The sequence below is a fragment of the Anabrus simplex genome, chromosome 4 (genome assembly GCF_040414725.1).
Source record: "Anabrus simplex isolate iqAnaSimp1 chromosome 4, ASM4041472v1, whole genome shotgun sequence".
Taxonomy (NCBI): Eukaryota; Metazoa; Arthropoda; class Insecta; order Orthoptera; family Tettigoniidae; genus Anabrus; species Anabrus simplex.
In genome coordinates this window covers 330,772,412-330,793,000 of record NC_090268.1, presented here as the reverse complement: position 1 = coordinate 330,793,000, position 20,589 = coordinate 330,772,412, and the positions used below count along the sequence as shown (strand labels likewise).

Genomic DNA, 20,589 nt, shown 5'->3' with positions numbered 1-20,589 from the left:
TTCTTGGTACTTCCTTATTCCAAGCAAGGTTTCTTACACTCTGCATTACCCTATTGCACTGTCTTGCTAATCTCCATGTGCAACCTTGTATTCTGCATTAATTCACTCCCTGGATATTTGAAACTGTCAACAACTTCAAGGCTTTGACCACCAATTTTCACACTGCCTTTCCATTGTCTTGCTTCACTTGATATCACCATGGTCTTGCTTTGCTCTGCGCTGATTTTCATACCATACTTTTCAATTTTCTTATTTAGTACATCAAGTTGATCTTGTACTTCTTTGCTGTTTGTTTCCCAGACCACAATGTCATCTGCAAATAATAATAACTTTGTCTCCCTATTCCCACATGCTCCCTTTCTCTCCTTTACAATTTCATTCATAACCATTAGAAGCAAAAGAGGTGACACCACACTCCCCCGTCTTAATCCAGTTTCATTTCTAAACCATTCCGTCTTTCCAAACTGAGTCTGCACGTTGCTTGCATCATTTCCACAGTTCATGTACCCAGTCTCTTTTTGACCATTGTTTCCCACATCTTCTCCATGGGAACACTATCGTATGTTTGTGTTAGATGTATGAATGTCATGACCAGATCCTTTCCATATTTCCAATTACTTCCCATTAATAGTTTCATGCTGAAGATTTGGTCTACCGTAGATCTTCCATTTCTAAAGCCACTTGCAACTCTCCTTCTACCTTTTTTTTTTTCTCATTTTCCTATCTAATATTCTTCCCAGTATTTTTGCCACTTGTACAAAGCAAGTGGCCGCGTGGTTTGGAGTAAATAGCCGTCAGGTTCCATTTAGGGAATAGTGGGTTTGAATCCAATGTTGTCAGCCCTGAAAGTGGTTTTCCTGTGTTTCCCATTTTCACACTAGGCAAATTCTGGGGTTGTATTTTAATTAAGGCCACGGCCACTAACTTCCCGCTCCTAACCCTATCCTATCATCGCCATAAGACCTATCTGTGTTGGTGCAACGTAAAGCAGTTTATATTAAAAAATTATAGTTTTTATAAATTTATATATATATATCACACAATTTTCAGTCCCCCTTCTTAAAGACAGGTATTATTATTCCCTTTCTCAAGTCTTCTGGCACATATTTCTGTTTCCATATGCACTTTAACAATCTGTACACCCATTGTAGTCCAATAGTCTTCATCATAACTGGAACCCAAAACCGTGAATAGTGACCTGCCACTTCTGAATCTTAATAGACTAAAATCACGCCATCCACCTCTGCGTGATGCTGCTAACATGGAAGCTAAGGATTTTAAATCTCTTGATGAGTGGAAAAGTAGATGGGAAGCAGCAACGGATATGCGCCTTCATACCTTTTTCTCAGGTCCCAGACTTCCAAGTGGATCCCACCTACCGCGCAAGACCTGGACTGCCCTGACTAGAATCAGAACAGGACGTGGCCGGTGCAGAGCCGCTCTCCATCAGTGGAAAGAGCTACCTAATTCAGACTGTGACTGCGGAACTCCACACCAGACTATTCGTCATATCGTCAGCGAATGTAAGATTCGAGCCTATCACGGTGATGAAGATGACTTCCTGCTGGTATCTCCAGATGCTGTACGTTGGATTGAAAAACTTGATATTCAGTTGTGAAGCACAAATTACTTTGTTTCTCAGCTGTAAATATGTATATATATTGCTGATTATGTCTGTATGCCATACGCTAAATAAATAGTCCAATAGTTCCAGCAGCCTTTATCATTTCCATAGTACACTAGTGTCCAAAAGTTAAGCATAAGTTATGAGTAAGCAGGGCAACAGGAAATAGACCACAAATCGCACGACATATGCACCTACCAACCTTACATGTTCACTGTGTATAGGAAAGGAGTGTTCTCTGCTTTGACTAGCGGCGTAACCGCAAGGTAAATACAGCCAGTGCTTGCGCCCCATATTCCCTCAGTCGTGTTTGCCCTGTTATAGTGTGCGGAGTGTAGCCTTGGTGGTGACTGTGACAACGTAATGGCACGACGACGCCATTTGGACCCCGTTTGGCAGGGTAGAATACTCAGCCGCCTGGAAGCAGGCCAGACACTGACCAAAGTCGCCATATCCTTGAATGTGCCACAAAGTGTCATTTCCAGGCTTTGGAGATGATTTTGAGACACAGAAGATGTTAGTCGTAGGCCAGTACCAGGTCGACCAAGGGTAACCACCCCACAGCAGGACCGATATCTGGCTTTAACCGCCCGACCAAATTGGAGTGCATCTGCGAGACAATTGTCAGCGGAGCTTGCAGCCGTCTCAGGAGTTGCCGTTTCGCGGCAGACTGTGTACCGGAGGCTCAGAACAGCAGGGCTGTTTTCCCGACGCCCAGCAGTGTGCGTCCCGCTCACTCCAGCACAGACACGGGCCCGTTTACTATGGAGCCGTCAACATCGTAACTGGACCACAAATGAATGGAGGCATGTGCTCTTCACAGATGAATCCCGCTTCAGTTTGCAGAACGATTCCCATCGCACATTAATCTGGAGAGAACCGGGTAGCCGATACAACCACAGGAACATCGTGAAACGGGACCAGTATGGTGGTGGTGGCGGCGTCATGTTGTGGGGAGGCATCATGTTTAATGGCCGTATGGACCTGCACATCTTCATGGGTCGTCCGAGGAACACTGTTAATGCTCGGATATACAGGGATGAGGTACTGAGACCACATGTTTGACTCTTCAGAGGTGCTGTTGGTCCAGACTTCCTCTTAATGGACGATAATGCCTGACCACACCGCGCTGCTCAGGTGAATGAATTTGTGGCTGGGGAAGACATTCATCGCATGGACTGGCCAGTGAGGTCTGCGGATCTGAATCCTATAGAACATGCCTAGTATGCATTGGGGAGGCGAATTGCATCCCGTCAGCCTCCACCAAGGACCCTCCAAGACCTTTGCATTGCCCTTTCGAAGGAATGGGATTGACTGCCACAAGAGCTCTTGGATCATCAGATAGAGAGCATGCCACATCGCCGCAAAGCATGTGTGGCTGTTAGGGGTAACCATACACCCTATTAACAGCATATTTTGTTGTGGAAGACATTGCCAAGTTTTGTTAGTTGTTGTCAAAGGTGTACCTTAGCTATCAGAATCTTTCTGACACTGTTTTTTGGACAAGTTGTGTGACATATGGTGTGTGATTCAGCTTCCGTTTGTTCAGCAATTCATCTGACATTCCTATCAGGCGGTATGGCCTCGTTTAGTGATTATGCTTAACTTTTGGACACTAGTGTAATTTCATTCATCCCTGGTGCCTTTCCCATTATATTTTTTTAATGGACTGCTAATTCACTTCTAACATGGTTATCGTCTTCTACTGTTGAGTCATCACACCGTATTACTGCTGTCTCCTCTGCACAATTTCTCACATTTAGCAGTTTATCAAAATACTCCTTCCACATTCTCTTTATTTTTTCTGGATGTGTTATCTACTCTCCACCTTCCTCTTTCATCAGCTTTGTATATACTTTTTCTTTCCTATTACTTTGTATAATTCCATACAGTATTCTTTTGCTGTCCACTTCATTTGTTTCCATTTTTTGTGTAAATTCTTCCCAACTTTTCTTCTCTTACCAATTTCTCACATTCCCTTTTATTATCAGGATACTTCCATTTGCTCTCTGCTATTTTATTTCTGTTGCATTCCTCTCATGAAACTCAACCAGTTTCTCTCCTTCATTCTTTTTCTCCTATCCATATGGTCCAATTATTTCTCTCTTTCCTTGTCCTTCATTTTCCACTGTGCATTTAAGTCTCCCATTATAATCACTTTCACATCAGTTATCCCTTTTTCCAGTTTCTCCTGGAATTCCTCAATATCATTCCTATTTGTTCCTTCTGTGGTGCATACACTTGCGTGAAGTCCTTCTCTTTGTTCCTCATTCTCGGTGTCCGGTTCCTTGGCTAAATGGTTAGCATGCTGGCCTTTGGCCACAGATGTCCCAGGTTCGATTACGGCAGGGTCGGGAATTTTAACCATCATTGGTTAATGTCGCTGGCACGGGGACTGGGTGTATATGTCATCTTCATCATTCATTTCGTCCTCATCACGACGTGCAAGTCGCCTACGGGTGTCAAATAGAAAGACCTGCACCTGGCGAGCCGAACTTGTCCTCGGACACTCCCGGCACTAAAAGCCATACGCCATTTCATTTTTTTTTCTCATTCTCGGTCTAATTTTCGTGATCCTGTCGCTGATGTACTCTACCATATCTGCATGCTCTTCCAGCTGTTTTGAAATTATCAAGCCCACTCCATGTTTTTCCTCTCTGTCACCACTTTAGTGTAGTGTATATCCTCTCCTCATTCTCTTCTTTCCCCTTCCATTTAACTTTGCTTAACCCTCTTTGTCCATAAAATCTACCACTTCTGGCTTTCCTGTCAGGGTCATAAGGTTGATTATGCCCACCTTCATGATGTTGGCTACTGGTCACCCATTTTTCACGGTTCCTCAGTGTCCGAGGAACTGCGCATCCCTTGCAGCAGGGTATGCCCTAACCTTTTCCGAGGCAAGTTTAGAAGTACTATGTCATATAAAGGCTAGTATTAAGTGGGATCGCCACTCCCAGAGACATTTTATACCTACTGCTAGGTGTAACTTTAGGCCGCTCCTCAGGAGTACAGACGCCTTTTGCTACCGCTTCAAAGAAATACAGACGTTGCTGACAGGAGAAAGTTCTTCTGCTTTATCTGCTGTTGAGGCTGTGGTCCTCTTCCACCATCTAAACCATTGCCCATGTTCTCCTTTCCAGTGGATTTATGTGTTATTTTCTACACTAGCCATACCTGCCGACTTTCCCGATTTAAGCGGGAGACTCCCGATTTTCAACAGTTTTTCCTGACTCCCGATTATTCTATTATTTCTCCCAATTTCAGCTTATTTTTTGGTGAACTTCAAACATTTGTTTTCAAATCCTGCCATTTCAGCTTCGTACGCCAGTGGCCAGAAGTTCTTCGCTCATTGGATGCTTTCAAATAAAATATCAGCGTTTATTAATACGAGAAATGAGCGCGAATGTGCGACAGTTATTGAAATCTGTACATCGCTATGTGTATATCGATTGTCAATCTCTTGTTCTTGCGTGCTATGTTCGTGTTTGTTTACATCAGTCTAGTCGATTGTAGAGACTAGTCACTAGATTTGGAATATATTTTAGTAATCTAAGTACAGAATTTCAAAAATAGTGACTAGTGACTTTTCTAGGAAGTTTAGGAGCCATTTGAAGATAATTGTGGCAAATTTTAATTTATTACTTGATAAAAATAGCATTGCGTTTCGCATAATTGCGCGGGAACATGATTTAATATATTAATCTATGCATTTGCTAAGTAAAGGCATGACTGATTCACACGTGTGGAGCATGAGTTCATACTATTTTCGGAAGGCTTATCAGAGACTGATCATCCCACTCACATACTGCGTATGAGGAAATAGAGATGTCTAATTTAAAGCCTGTTGCCTTGTATAGCAACAGTCGGGTTTTGGGATAATATGTGTAATACTATGTACCATAGTACTCCTGTAATGCGCAAGGCATGTAGAATAAACAGTTTTTACCAATTGTATTTCGTGATTTCTCCTGATTTTTCCTAATTTTCATATCAAAATCTCCCAATTTTTGTTTTCGTTTCGTTGGCAGGTATGACAGGCCTTCAAAAGGAGGGCTCCTCTGCCGATAGCCATGGTTCCCTCTTTGGGTGTCAAGTTTGGTAATGGCCGCTTGACCCTCGGCTAGGCAGTTGCAGGTGGTACCGTCTACTGTTACATATGGTAGCAGGGTGGTCCTGACATGATAATACAATGTATATATAGTGTATTCAAGTGCTGAGTACTGTGCTCCAGTATGGATGAACAGTCATTACACAAGACTTATACTCAGTTGAATTCCACTATGCGCATGATAACTGGCATAATTTGATCCACGCCAACTCATTGGCTCCGGCTTTTATCTGGAATAATGCCATCTGATTTACGCAGATCCACCGCTCTCATCAAGAAATTCAATAAAATCTTAAGGAACCCTGATCTACTTGTACATGAAGATCTACGAACTATCAACCAAAACAGATTACGTTCACGCCATCCAACTTTACGTAACGCCTTAGACATGGTTGCTAGAGGCTACAACCCAACTACAGAGTGGAAAAGACGGTGGAAAGCAGCAACGGAGATGCACCTGCACAGTATATTCTTGAATGCCAAACTTCCAAGTGGATTCCAGCTATCACATGAAACATGGACTGCTCTGAACAGAATAAGAACAGGCCATGGCAGATACAGAGACATGTTGTTTAAATGGAACAAGTTGCCGACACCCGCGTGTGACTGCAGAGCCGCATGACCAACCATACACCACATTGTCAGAGAATGTTAAACGTGGGCATACACAGGCAGCAAAGTGGATTTTCTGATGGTAACTCCAGAAGCAATACAGTGAATCATTGATCTTGACATTCAATTGTAAGGAGGTTTTTCTTGTTCATTGTTTTCCTGTTATGTCAATATGTATATAATTTATTTCTGTATTCAACTTGATTATATGGGCCATTCGCTAAATCAATAAATAAACAATGCATATTAAAGTAATAATCTATATAAATAAAGTTGTAGGGGGTCTGCTGTCTGTGATTTTGTTTGTTTTGCCAGTTTTTCAGGTATTTATCCATTTTAGGTTAACTCAAAACTGTACCAGTAGTTCTTAGTTTTCATGTCTGTTTGTCCGTCTGTTCCACCATCACGGCAAAACGGCCAGATAGATCTTGACCAAACTTCATATTTAGAATATACTCATCCAGGGGAAGGTTTAGATATGCATATCATGTAAAAATCCCTGAATAACCGGGCGAGTTGGCCGTGCGGTTAGGGGCGAGCAGCTGTGAGCTTGCATCCAGGACATAGTGGGTTTGAACCTCGCTGTCGCCAGCACTGAAGATGGTTTTCTGCGGTTTCCCATTTTCACACCAGGTAAATGATAGGGCTGTACCTTACTGAAGGCCACGGTCACTTCCTTCTCATTCCTAAGTCTTTCCTATCCCATTGTCGCCCTAAACCTATCTGTGTTGATGCGACGTAAAGCAAAAAGAAAAAAAACATGAATAGACTGGAGGTTTATAGGAAAACTAGAGCAGTTTTCTTCCATTTTTTCTTATACTATTGATTTTCTGTAAAATCTATGGACTGTATGTTAAACGTCCCTTCAACCATTTTTGTTATGTACATAATTTCGCTTACCCTTCAAATGAAGAAAAGAATGACTATTTTTTGCGGGTTTCATGCTCTTCATTGAGTGACCGACACACTGACAACAAACCTATCAGTTACCGTGGCAACATCTCTGGCTACTTGCCAGCAGGGAACGAATGTAATACCATTTTCATCATCATTTTTTTTTAACTCGTGGTTGTTCCTTGGGTATAAGGCGAGGGAGACATCAAGCTGCCATTCTGCGGGATATTTGCGGAATACCATTGGAGGTTACAATTGTCTTCGAATAGCGCTAAGGTGGGTGGTTAATATTTGAACAGTACCGCAGAGTGTAACCCCTTAATTTCACTCTGTAAGTTGTTTCCTGGCATTTGCTATAATTTTTACTGTATTTCTCTTCTACTTCTGTTGTTGTTGTTTGAGTCATCAGTCCACAGACTGGTTCGATGCAGCTCTCCATGCCACCCTATCCTGTGCTAACCTTTTCATTTCTACGTAACTACTGCATCCTACATCTGCTCTAATTTGCTTGTCATATTCATACATTTGTCTACCCCAACCGTTCTTACCGGTACAGTTCCTTCAAAAACAAACTGAACAAGTCCTGGGTGTCTTAAGATGTGTCCTATCATTCTATCTCTCCTTCTTGTCAAATTTAGCCAAATCGATCTCCTCTCACCAATTCGATTCAGTATATCTTCATTTGTGATTCGATCTATCCATCTCACCTTCAGCATTCTTCTGTAACACCACATTTCAAAAGCTTCTATTCTCTTTCTTTCTGAGCTAGTTATCGCCCATGTTTCACTTCCATACAATGCCACGTTCCACATGAAATCTTCAAAAAACATCTTTCTAATTCCTATATCAATGTTTGAAATGAGCAAATTTATTTTCTTAAGAAAGCTCTTCCTTGCTTGTGCTAATCTGCATTTTATGTCCTCCTTACTTCTGCCATCGTTAGTTATTTTACTACCCAAGTAACAATATTCATCTACTTCTTTTAAGACTTAATTTCCTAATTTAATATTTCCTGCATCACCTGCCTTCATTCGACTGCACTCCATTACTTTTGTTTTGGACTTATTTATTGTCATCTTGTACTCCTTACCCAAGACTTCGTCCATACCATTCAGCATTCGACACGGCTAAGACACTGTAAATACCACTTGTATGCTGACGATCTACAGATCTATTATCATTCCAAAATTTCAGACATCAATCAAGCAATAGGTTATATGAACTCTGAGTTAAATAATATCTGTGCATACGCTCATGAAAACTGTATTTTAATTAATCCATCAAAATCTAAAGCTATTATTGTTGGGCAGACGAAACAAATCAGTGCGGCAAAAAACAAAACCATTCCTCCACTAACTTTATCTGGTAAAATTATTCCGTACGAAAACTCGGTAAGAAATCTTGGTGTAATTATAAACTAGAATCTTAACTGGGGAGAGCACATTACAAATATCTGTAGAAAAGTGTACGCGTCCCTTGACCCACTAAAATATCGTCAAAATATGCTGCCCCTAACATGAGAATTAGGCTTATAAATACTCTTATCCTTCCTATATTTTCCTACTGTGACGTAGTACTAATTGATGCCACGAGAGAACAACTAAACCGATTACAATGTGCTATGAACTCGTGTATTAGATTTATCTTTTCCTTACGCTATGATGTTCATGTTACCCCTTATTATCGACAACTTTCCCTTCTAAAATTTGAACAATATAGAAACCTCCACGTGGCAGTATTAATCTTTCGAGTATTAAAAGAGAATATCCCATACTATTTATCTTCACAACTCAATTTCCTATCCTCTTTCCACCAGTATAACACACGCTCTGGCAGTACACTTGCTATCCCTCTCAGCAGGTCAGCAGCATTTAGCCGTTCCTTTGTTGCAAATGGAGCTAGAATATGGAATTCTCTCCCCTACAACATTAGAGCCATAAAATCCTTAAATTCCTTCAAGTTGTCTTGCCGTGAGCATCTCCTCGATGTATGCCGCCAGGCTGAATGAATCTGGTAGAGTGAATGTGTGTATGAATGTACGTTTACTGTGCTTATGGTATTTAGTGTCAATCAACTTTTAATTTGTAACGATAGTTTTAAGACATGACTAAGAATATTTATAGAGTTTATGTTATTTTGTTTCATATTTTGTTTCTAGTTTGTAATGGTAGTTTTAAGATAAGATTATGAATATTGCTCTCAGATGTACAATGTTAATGAAGTGTGGTTAAGTGTAAGAGAGGACCATGAGTCCTAACTTTGCCACTACAAATAAAGGCAAATATAATAATAAAATAACAATATCATCAGCAAATCTCAAGGTTTTGATTTCCTCTCCTTGGATTATGATTCCCTTTCCAAATTCCTCTTTGATTTCCTTTACTGCTTGTTCTATGCAAACAATGAAAAGGAGGGGGGACAAACTGCAGCCTTGCCTCACTCCTTTCTGGATTGCTGCTTTTTCAAAGCCCTTGCTTCTTATCACTGCAGACTGATTTTTATACAGATTGTAGATAATTCTTCGTTCTCGGTATCTGATCCCATTCACCTTCAGAATCTTAAATAGCTAGGTCCAATCAACATTATTGAATGCCTTTTCTAGATCTGTGAATGCCATGTACGAGGGCTTGTCCTTCTTGATTCGATCCTCTAAGATCAGACGTAAAGTCAGGATTACTTCATGTGTTCCTACATTTCTTCTGAAGCCAAATTGATCTTCTCCCAACTCAGCTACAACTTGTTTTTCCATTCTTCTGTAAATAATAGGTGTTAAAATTTTGCAGGCATGAGATACTACACTAATGGTGCGATAGTTTTCACACCTGTCAGCACCGGCTTCCTTGGGAATAGGTATAACAACCTTCTGCTGAAAATCGGATGGCACTTCTCCTGTCTCATACATTTTACACACTAGATGGAATAACCTTGCCATGCTGGTTTCTCCTAAGGCAGTCAATAATTCAGAGGGAATGTCATCAATTTCAGGTGCCTTGTTCCTGTTTAGGTCTCTCACAGCTCTGTCAAATATTGACCTTAAAATTGGGCCTCCCATGTCATCAGGATCAACTGCCTCTTCTTGTTCCAGAACCAAATTATCTACATATTTACCTTGATACAACTGTTGGATATGTTCCTGCCATCTTTCTGCTTTGTCTTCTTTCCCTAGAAGTGGCTTTCCGTCTGAGCTCTTAATATTCATACACCTAGATTTCCTTTCTCCAAGGATTTCCTTGATTTTCCTTCCCTAGGCCCATACAACCTTCGACATCCTTGCTCTTATCCTTCAGCCAGTCTTCCTTAGCTATCTTGCACTTTCCACTTCATTCTTTAATCGCCTGTATTCTTTTCTGCCCTCTTAATTTCTAGCATTCTTGTATTTTCGTCGTTCATCAATCAGGTTTAGTATCTCCTGAGTTATCAATTGATTCTTGGTTGAACTTTTCTTCCTTCCTAACATTTCTTCAGCAGCCTTGCTGACTTCATTTTTGATGACTATCCACTCTTCCTCTATTGTGTTTCCTTCAGCCGTTTCATTTAGTCCTTTTACAACATGTTCCTTGAAACAATCCCTCATGCTCTTTTCTTTCAACTTGTCTAGATCCCATCTTTTTGCATTCTTTCATTTCTTCAGCTTCAGATGGCATTTCATGACCAACAAGTTGTGGTCAGAGTCCACATCTGCTCCTGGGAAAGTTTTGCAATCCAACACCTGGTTTCTGAATCTCTGCCTAATCATAATGAAGTCTATTTGATACCTTCCAGTGTCTCCAGGTCTCATCCACGTATAAAGCCGTTGTTCGTGGTGTTTGAACCAAGTATTGGCAAGGACTGAATTATGATCAATGCAGAATTCAACCGACCGACTTCCTCTTTCGTTCCTTTGTCGCAATCTGAATTCTCCTACTGTATTACCTTCTCTTCCTTGGCCTACCACTGCATTCCAGTCTCCCATCACAATTAGATTCTCGTCACCTTTAACATATTGTATTCTTTTATCTCTTCAGATGTACTTTCGATTTCCTCATCATCCACTGAGCTAGTAGGCATATAGACCTCCACTATTGTGGTGGGCATTGGTTTGGTGTCTATCTTGACGACAATAATTCTTTCACTATGCTGGTCGTAGTAGCTTACCCGCTGTCCTATTTTCTTATTCATTATTAAACTAACTCCTGCATTTCCTCTGTTTGATTTTGTGTTGATAATTTGGTAGTCGCCTGACCAAAAATGCTGTTCTTCCTGCCAATGTTCTTCACTTACACCAACTATATCTAAAATTAGTCTATCCATCTCACTTTTCAGATTTTTTTAATCTACCACAAATATTCAAACTTCTAACATTCCACGCTCCGACTCGCAGAATGTTAGTATCCATCTTCCTGATGATCGCCCCCTCTCGTGTAGTCCCCACCCGGAGATCCGAATGGGTGACTAGTTTACCTCCGGAATATTTTACCCGGGAGGAAGCCATCATCAGTACATCATTCATACAGAGAGAGCTGCATGTCCTCGGGAGTTAGTTACGGCTGTAGTTTCCCCGTTGCTTTCAGCCATGTAGCAGTATCAATACATTAAGCCATGTTGAGTATTATTACAAGGTCATATCAGTCAATCATCTAAACTGCCGCCCTTGCAACTTCCGAAAGGCTCCTAACCCTCTTCTATTTTCTGCTTTAATTTCTTACCTCTACCTTGTCTCATTAGGCTTAAGTAATAACACCATAAGTCATCTTCTTATCTATTTACCTAAGAATCCCTTCGCCTAAATTTCTCCTCTGTTACCGCTTTCTTAAATCTGTTACTCATATCATTACAATTTAGTGAGGGACGTTTCATTTTCCAATACATCCACTTGGTATTTACATATTTGTTCTATCTGGCTGCCCTAAGTTATTATCCTATTATCCAGTTTATGTTGGCATTCTTACCTGTATTATTTTTTTCCTTATTTTCTCCATATGTATGCAAGTGCTAATCCTGAAACCTGGACTCCCTTTCCTTTGAGGAAAAATCTCAAGCTGTTCAAATGTGTAACTTTTGTTCCCAAAAAATACCGAAATATGGAGGCAATTTTAATGAAGGTACATTACCTTCGTTTTGGGGTAATTGGTGGCTAATCTACGTCTTTGGTCTTAATTTTTTGCCATATCTCGATTCCTTATATGTTAGATAAGGCTGCATTTCTCGATTATAATAAAATCTCTCCAACTCAATTGTGACTGGCATTAGGAAAAGGAGCCTGTCTTTGTAATGGAAACTCCCCATATCTATTTTGATTAGCAGTTGGCTAGTGAGCCTGTCATTATAGTAGAAACTCCCTAGCTCGACTGTGAATGGCAGTAGGAACTGCCATTATCGTAAAAAGTTCCCATTTTTTTCTTGGATAGTGCTAAGAGACGTTCAATTTAATTTAATGTTACTCGTGTGTACAGTAATTTACATAGAAATTCATATACAATGTAGAATACTGTAGTGAAGCACGGGTACATTTGCTTTTATTTCAACTTGCTGTATGCCGCACTGACACAGATAGGTCTTGTGGCGACGATGGCATAGGAAAGGCCTAGGAATGGGAAGGAATCGGCTGTGGCCTTAATAAAGGTACAGCCCCAGCATTTGCCTGGTGTGAAAATAGGAAACCATGGAAAACCATCTTCAGGGCTGCCAACAGTGGGGCTCGAACCCACTATCTCCCAGATGCAAGCTCACAGCTGCACACCCCTAACCGGGTGGCCAACTCGCCCAGTACATACATTTGCTAGCGTAAATTAAATTAATTTTCCAACAAGAAGGCTTCTGAATTTTGTTTTGAAAGCAGGAGAAATTTATTTGGACTGTTCAACGATTTTTAACAAAGCTCTCCGGACTATGTAGAAAATGTTAAAGCTGTGTTGGTTACAGGATGATACTTTTTGTACTTTTCACTGAAATTATTGTAAGTTCAATGAAATAGTTGTGTGGTTAGGGGTGGGGGGTGCCCAGATGTTTCAACTGTTTGAACAGATGTACGTCCCTGTTTTCACTGGTCACTGTAACACACACACAATGGGCTCATTATGGACATTTGACCATCCATCTAAGATCATACAAACTGTATACTCAAATAAATCTATTCACGGATTTGGGTGCGGATGAAGAAAATGCAGAGCGGATGCGGATTAAAATTGTATATCCGCACAGGGCTCTAACTGTCTGACCTTCATTGGACATTCCTTTTTCTCTTTCAGCTTCGATGGTATTTGATTTTCGACTCCTAGGGAGCCGTCTTTTCTCACCCTTCATGGACCTTTCTTTCTTTTGCCTATACCTTCATTCTACAAAGGCTCACTCTCTTCCATTTTTTCTCTGATTAGACTTTAGAGAAAGTTATAACACAGTTGTACTTTCTCGTAAACAATAATCACCACCACCATCTGCTGACTACAAATGAGGCATCATTCTTTTCCTTATGTGCTATAACTGGAGAGATCGGAACAAGAATAGACATTGTGACCAGCATCGGAATTTATTGGAATGTCTTGTTTTCCAAAAAGTGTAACATTATAGTCAGCCGCTTACTCTTACAATTCGTACACACGGTTAGTTTAGTTGGGATACGGCAGACATGCATGATTTGGAATGTTTACTTTTTTTATTTCTACTGGAATATGTTGTTACTTTTTCCTTGCTTGGCATCATCTGGGGAAAAAAGTTATTGGCTTTACGTCCCACTATACTTCAGTCCGTATGAGTTTCATCTTGACATTTGAACACTGCCTTTTGGCGGAGGCCGATTGCTCCTATAGAGCGCGTTAGAGTTGAGTTCCGGTTTCCAGTGTTCTCGATCTGTTGTTTACTGTAACCACGTGCTATTAGCTGTGTGTTGTATTGTGCTCAGTTCTTTTTGCGGTCTTTGTCAGTTCACTCGGTTATTCTTGGCAAAGCACCAACAATGACGGCTAGAAATAATGAGTTAATTGAGTGGTTGAAGAAGCACAATATTTCGGTTTGCGATGACATGAGGAAGGGGGTATTTGATACATGTTGTAAAACAAAACAAGCCCTAGTACCCAGTTGACGTGGTGGATGTAATAGCTAGGAGGCATGGGCATAAAGTTGTTCACCACTCAGAAATGAGTCTTAGGTGAGTTAAACATGTTGCTACAAAGAATAATTGATTGTGGACTTATATTTGAGTATATATTTCCATTCGTGTTATGTGTCGTGAAACAGCTGTTTGTACTCGTAACAGTTTTGGCACCAATGTATGATTTCCGGTTAACTGTCAAGTCGAAACTCATAGAAACGGAACTATAACTACTTTTATAGTTTTCGGGAATTCCAAAGTGCCGGAATGTTGTCCCACAGGAGTTTTCTTATGTGTCATTGACTTATTGAGCCCTTCAAATATCACCAGATTGAGCTAGGATCAAACCTGCCAACTTGAGCTCAGAAGGCCAGTGCTCTACCAACTGAGCTACTCAGCCTGGTTCTGGGAGGGGAGAAAGCTTCTTTAAATATGGAAGATATTTCTAGCATTACTGCATTGTTGCTCTTGAAAAGTGGAACAGAGCCTTTTCTTCATGAGCCGTTTTTCTGTATGATATGTAAACAAATGCATGATATATTGTTATTTATTCTACAGAAACAAGTTTTGCCATTGGCTGAGGATAATGAGGACAAAGAAGAAGATCAGCCTGTTGTGGTGGTGTTAAATCCAGGTGATATCAGTGCAGAAGAAGCTGAAAAGATCAGAGCCAAACAGAAGGAAGGTAGGAGAAATTTTATTTATTTGAGACAATTAATTTTTGCTGCTTCTCTGGGTAGATTTATAGGATAACCAGCTTCTTGTAAAAACTTGGAAATATGTGTGACAGTACTTTATGGGAAATTCAACTCGCTGCCTTTTCTCACGCTAGATGTAGACATGCATGTACACCTCAAACTTGATACACATCAAAAGGGTAGGAAGGATAAACATTTATTTGTATAATTTTGGCAATTAACTAGTAAATAATATGAACAATGCCCAATTTTCTATTGATATTTTAACCAGGACCAGCTCAAGGAGCGGGCGAGCTGTGCCGCCATATGAGGCAGTAAACTCTTAAAATAATAATTACCAGTACATGGTTTACTGTTGATGAAATAAACTTTGCAACAGAAGTTTTGTATCAGTGAAGAAATGTGAAAATATGATGCTGCATGGGAGATGCATGAATCTGACAGTAGGGCCTACTGTTCATCCCTCCTTCATGATTGCTTGCTCTTGGCTGGTCACTTCTATGAGCAAGGTTACCAGGCAGTTTTTTTAAAAATAGGTGATACAAGAGATTTGGCAGCTGATGATTAAACAGCAGTCTTTTTTAAATATGGTATATTTTTAGAACTGGTTCTATTTTTTATTATGAATTGCAAGATCAGGAGCATTTTAATGCACATTTATGTATTTATGCAGCAAATACCTTTTAAACTCTGAAATTTCATGTGTCTCGGTAGAATGGATTTTAGATGCGATATTTCAGGCTGTTTAACTGTGCAGTTGGCCAAACTAGCGCAAGGCGAAAACCCATTCACAGTGCGCCCGCAAAACTGTGCAGTTGGCCAAACTAGCACAAGGCGAAAACCCATTCACAGTGCGCCTGCATGGCTCAACCTTCATAGTTTAGTTTGCCTGAATTATGTGAAAGTGGGTGTGGGGACTTAAAATTATTACACAGGGCATCAAAACTCCTGGAGTTGGCCCTGATTTTAACCGTAGGAGCTCTTACAATATTGGGTTAACCAAACAGACTTTCTGAATTAAATTGTAACTGATCTGGATTTTCTAAGAGTCATTTAAAAAATTCTTTACAAAAAAGAATTTTTGATCATCATTTATACACTACTAGGAACAAGGTAATTTAATGAAAAGTCTACATGTGTTTTTTTTTTACATCCTTGTATTCTAGTGCTGCAATAATCTTTATGTTAATCAAATCATTTGACTGATCCTTAAACCATACAAACATTTGTGGCTCATAAATTTGTAGATTATGATTGGGTACCTACCAACCAATTTTCAAAGTAGATGTGTCCAATGGAAGCTTGTGTGTTTTAGTTTATGTAACCTGCTAAGTGAATTAGAAGAAGGAGAAGTGAATTCTCCGTTTTCAAAAATATGTACTCTCCATGGAGATACAATTCCAAAAATGGCTTTCATGGCGACTTGTCCTTTAACAGGTTAGCAATCCCTATTTGCTAACATGGTGGTACCCCACACAGGGACTGCCACTGCTAAGCAGTCGTGGAGGGGCGTGCCGATCCAACTGATGAGCCCAAATGGCACGTCTGGGCGAAACTCTGCAAATGCACACAGCCTAACCACCCAAACACTGGTTCTATTCTCGTGATTTTAAGATCTGCAGCTGACTGATTAGGTTACATAAAGGACGCAATCAGTCTGCAGTAGTAAGGCAGGGCCTCCGATAAATGTAAGACTGCATACGGAAGTTTTATTTAACAGTGATGATGGACTGTATCCTTTCTTTAGTAGCTTACTTGAAAGTATGGTGACACAGAGGCAATGGGTTGAGCTTGTTGCGATTACCATTAGTACTTCAGGAGAACTACACTAATACTCTATTATCAAATAATATCATTCCTGCAGTGAGGATCGGTTGAATAGGTGCCTGAACCAATGAATCAGTCATCAGTGATCTGCATTTAGGTCTGTTGCCCAGGTGGCAGCTTTTTTTCTTAAACATTTTCAAAGCTTCAAAATTTTTCGAACATTTCCCTCGATCATTTATTCCAATCCCTTACTCCTCGTCTATAAATTAATATTTGCCCCAATTTGTCCTATTGAATTCCAACTTTATCTTCATATTATGATCTTTCCTACTTTTACAGGCGTATTTAGTTATGTCATTCCACGCCAACTCTCCACTGACAACTCGAAACATACCACATAGTCCCCATTCTCGTCTCGTTACTCCCATATCTTCCCAGCCCAAAGTTTGCAACATTTCGTAACACTACTCCTTTGACGGAGATCACTCAGGACAAATAGTGCTGCTTCCCGTTGATTTATTGTCCAGTTCTCGTATCATGTAGTCCTGGTGAGAGTCCAATACACTGGAGCCATACTCTAACTGAGGTCTTATCGGAGACTTATACGCCCTCGCCTTTACATCGTTATTACAATACAACCTCTAAATAATCTCATAACCATGTGAAGAGATCTGTAACTTTTGTTAACGACCTCATACCCTAATGAAGATCGTTCCTTATATATTAACACTTGGATACTTACAGTGTCCCCCACGAGGTACTATCAACGCACGAATTAAAACTGAGAATACTTTTCCCCTTAGTGAAGCAACTTTACTTTTCGACCCATTTACATTCAAAGAATTACCATGTGCCCATCATCCAAAAGATAGTATGCTAGTTGGGTCCAATAAAGAGTTCATGCACGCTCGCTATACTTTGACTTCGAACGGTTAATAATAGTCGGCACTGCCTTCCAACATTCGAGTCATCACAAAATGTTGATATATAATTAATAAGTATGGGATTTACTAATATTATTATTTTGACTGAATCTAACCTATCAATCTGCACCCAGACATTACCGGTATCTTATATGGCGATGTCGATATTTACTTACGAAAAAATTGACATATAAAGCAGATCAGCTGCATTATCAACTTATTTATTATTATTTGTTGTCATGTTGTAAAGTATGTCCATATTTATATAAATATACATACATATTTAAGGTTAGTTGGCGCGAGTTTGGAGTGCGTTCGGGAATTGCAAAGAGAATTGTGGAGAACGTATGCAAACGGGTGATTTCCATTGAGTGTTTGTGTGTCGTGGAATTACGTTTACTATATGGATCAACGGTTTCGTGGAACATGCTAGAAATTCCACACACACATTTGTGAACGTGTTTAATGTATGAAACGTCACTATTCCAATCCGGTAATTTTAGTAGAGTCTATCTCTTTCCAGTGGAGGGGAGTATGCGTAGAGAAATTGTAGCCTGCCTCACCCCTCGTGTAGTGGAATGGTTTGGTCCATCTGAAATCAGCGGCCGGTGTAGGTCTGACATAGCGTAGGAATTTACACGGGACGTCCCTATGCAATGTAAAACTTCGCGACCTAGCTCGCATTCTCAGCTCGAGAATGTACCCCCCACAGTTGCTCTTGATGGCCTGAAACTTCAACAAAACGCTGAGTTTTCGAATTGTTTCTCAGTTGGATGTTAAAGAAGTTGATTGGCCAGATTGTATATAGTTCCTGCACATAAAGTTTCTACATTTGCAGTTCGCGGCCTAACCATTAGCGTTCTGGGTGTTTCTGCATAGGCATGCCTTCCTCTTTGTTAACCAACTGCCTGTAACAGTCATACTTTCCCTTTGCATTTTTCTCTTGAACAAGAGCGGTAGTTGAGGCCCGCAATTTTATATAATTATTTTTCTCACGTGCTTGTTTTCGAACTCTCAACCACTACGAGGAGCAATCCGTTACTGAAATTCGAACACTAACGGAAGTCTGATCTTAGGTGCAGTAACCAGAAATTGCATAGGAACATAGGATAGTAATATAGCTTGCGTGCCTAACATACGATAATGGAAGTTGGTGATTGCTGATGTGATACGGTATTTGTTCAATTGTAACTTAGATCCCGAAGTGAATAACTAATCTGACGAGTCATATTTGTTCTGCTGTTTGTCTCGATTTTTAAAAATAATGTTGGCCTACTCAATCGTGTCTAATTGATTATTTCGTCTATTGTATAAAGAAGTCGTTCTCTACGTTCTTCGTAAGGCGTTATCGATCCAGGGCTGGTAGCGGGCGACTGTCTTTCTCTGCCGCCGTAATTCATTCCTTTTCATCTAATCTTCCAATTTCATGTTCACGTTTCAGACCTCCAAGAATATTTCTTCTATTTCTAAGTAATATGACTGCAGTCTATTTCTTCCTTAATCGTGGCTGTGCCACTAATTGTCACATGCGGTATTAGTAAGCCTGTTTCGTTCACTGTCTGTCTTCGTGTTTCTCGTACTCTATCGATTATTTTTACGATACGTATTGGCGCGCTTAAATCAACAGCTACTGTTATAATTTCTTTACCATAATTTATACAATGTCTTTCGGCTGTTTGGCTGAATGTCTTTCTGATTTTTAAAAGGTCCTGGTTCCATTCCTGACAGAGACAGAGATTTAAGACTTATCGAGTTAATTCTTCTGGCTCTTGATGTATGCGTTCGTCCAATACACACGTCTTAATTAGCAGCAATATGCCACACCACCAGTCATCACAAAAGCATGTAACCGAGAAAGTTGACTGTGGGGTTTAGGACTTGTACCTGTGAGCGTACATTCGGGAGATAGGGGTATTCATCCATACACTATTTTATACCCTTGACCGTATTGTTCTTCATTTCCCGATGTATACTGTTCCCCGTGTATCCACTTTTGTCTGGTTTATTTGTAAAGACAATACCTCGACTCGAACGTACGAAGATGAGAGTGTAACTGGGTGCTCCACAATGGCGTAGACTCCTGCAAGACTCGATTTTTGTTTCCCTCTGGAAGTACACAACATATTATACTTTTTCCAATTTAAAACAACAACCACCTGTCTAGTTACTATCCGTAGACAAATGTGAAGGAAGTACACCTACTCCACAGCCGCGCGCGCTAAGACTAATACCATGTAACTTTGGGCTGTTCCTGAATTACATACTCCTAAGAATATCTTGGAACTTGGTACCCTCTAAAAGGTACTGGGCATAGTTTGGCATCAACCGGTTGCACTTTGTTCTTGCCTGTTTGAGTGTTTTCTGTCTCAGTGTAACATTTCTTTTTCCCTGGTATCGTCTTCCAAGATTTCTCTCAGTTGTTGTTGTCTACTGTAAGTTGATATAAACATCGTCACTGAATCAGTCTTATTGTCGCTAAAGGGAAATTTTCAGAAATACGTATCCAAAATCCCATAGAATACATTAATATTCAGTAGACCTATTTTAGGACGATAGGAACGCTTTAAGGTTTTAAGCAGCCCAACTGTACAGTAATAGACTACTATTTTAACATATTAACACTGCGGACCTCCTTTCTATGGATATTGTATTCTTGTGAATCTCCTCAACGTTATCAGTACAATAATGGGTAGATTACATTTTGCGGAAGTTATGCTATATTTAACAACATTCAAACAATTATATATATAAAAATTAATTAAAACGTAAATAATGACGCATCATTCGAAGCACTGGTTGCTTTTTATCACTGCTTCCCGATACGACTGTTTCGATTATATTTATTACTTGTAGTAGAATTTTTATTGGTAGATTTTTGTTCTTTCGGAGAGGCAGCC

The 20,589-nt window shown here is 40.1% G+C and overlaps 1 protein-coding gene across 3 annotated transcripts in view; it reads left to right on the top strand.

The window, feature by feature from the left end:
- LOC136872695 (uncharacterized protein KIAA1143 homolog) overlaps positions 1 to 20,589 on the top strand; it is a 465,865-nt gene that overhangs the window by 45,764 nt on the left and 399,512 nt on the right. For all 3 annotated transcript variants that reach the window (XM_067146519.2, XM_068227509.1, XM_067146520.2), the window contains exon 2: positions 14,863 to 14,989. In XM_067146519.2, the coding sequence (XP_067002620.1) occupies positions 14,863 to 14,989 (127 nt within the window). The remainder of the gene's footprint in view (positions 1 to 14,862; positions 14,990 to 20,589) is intronic.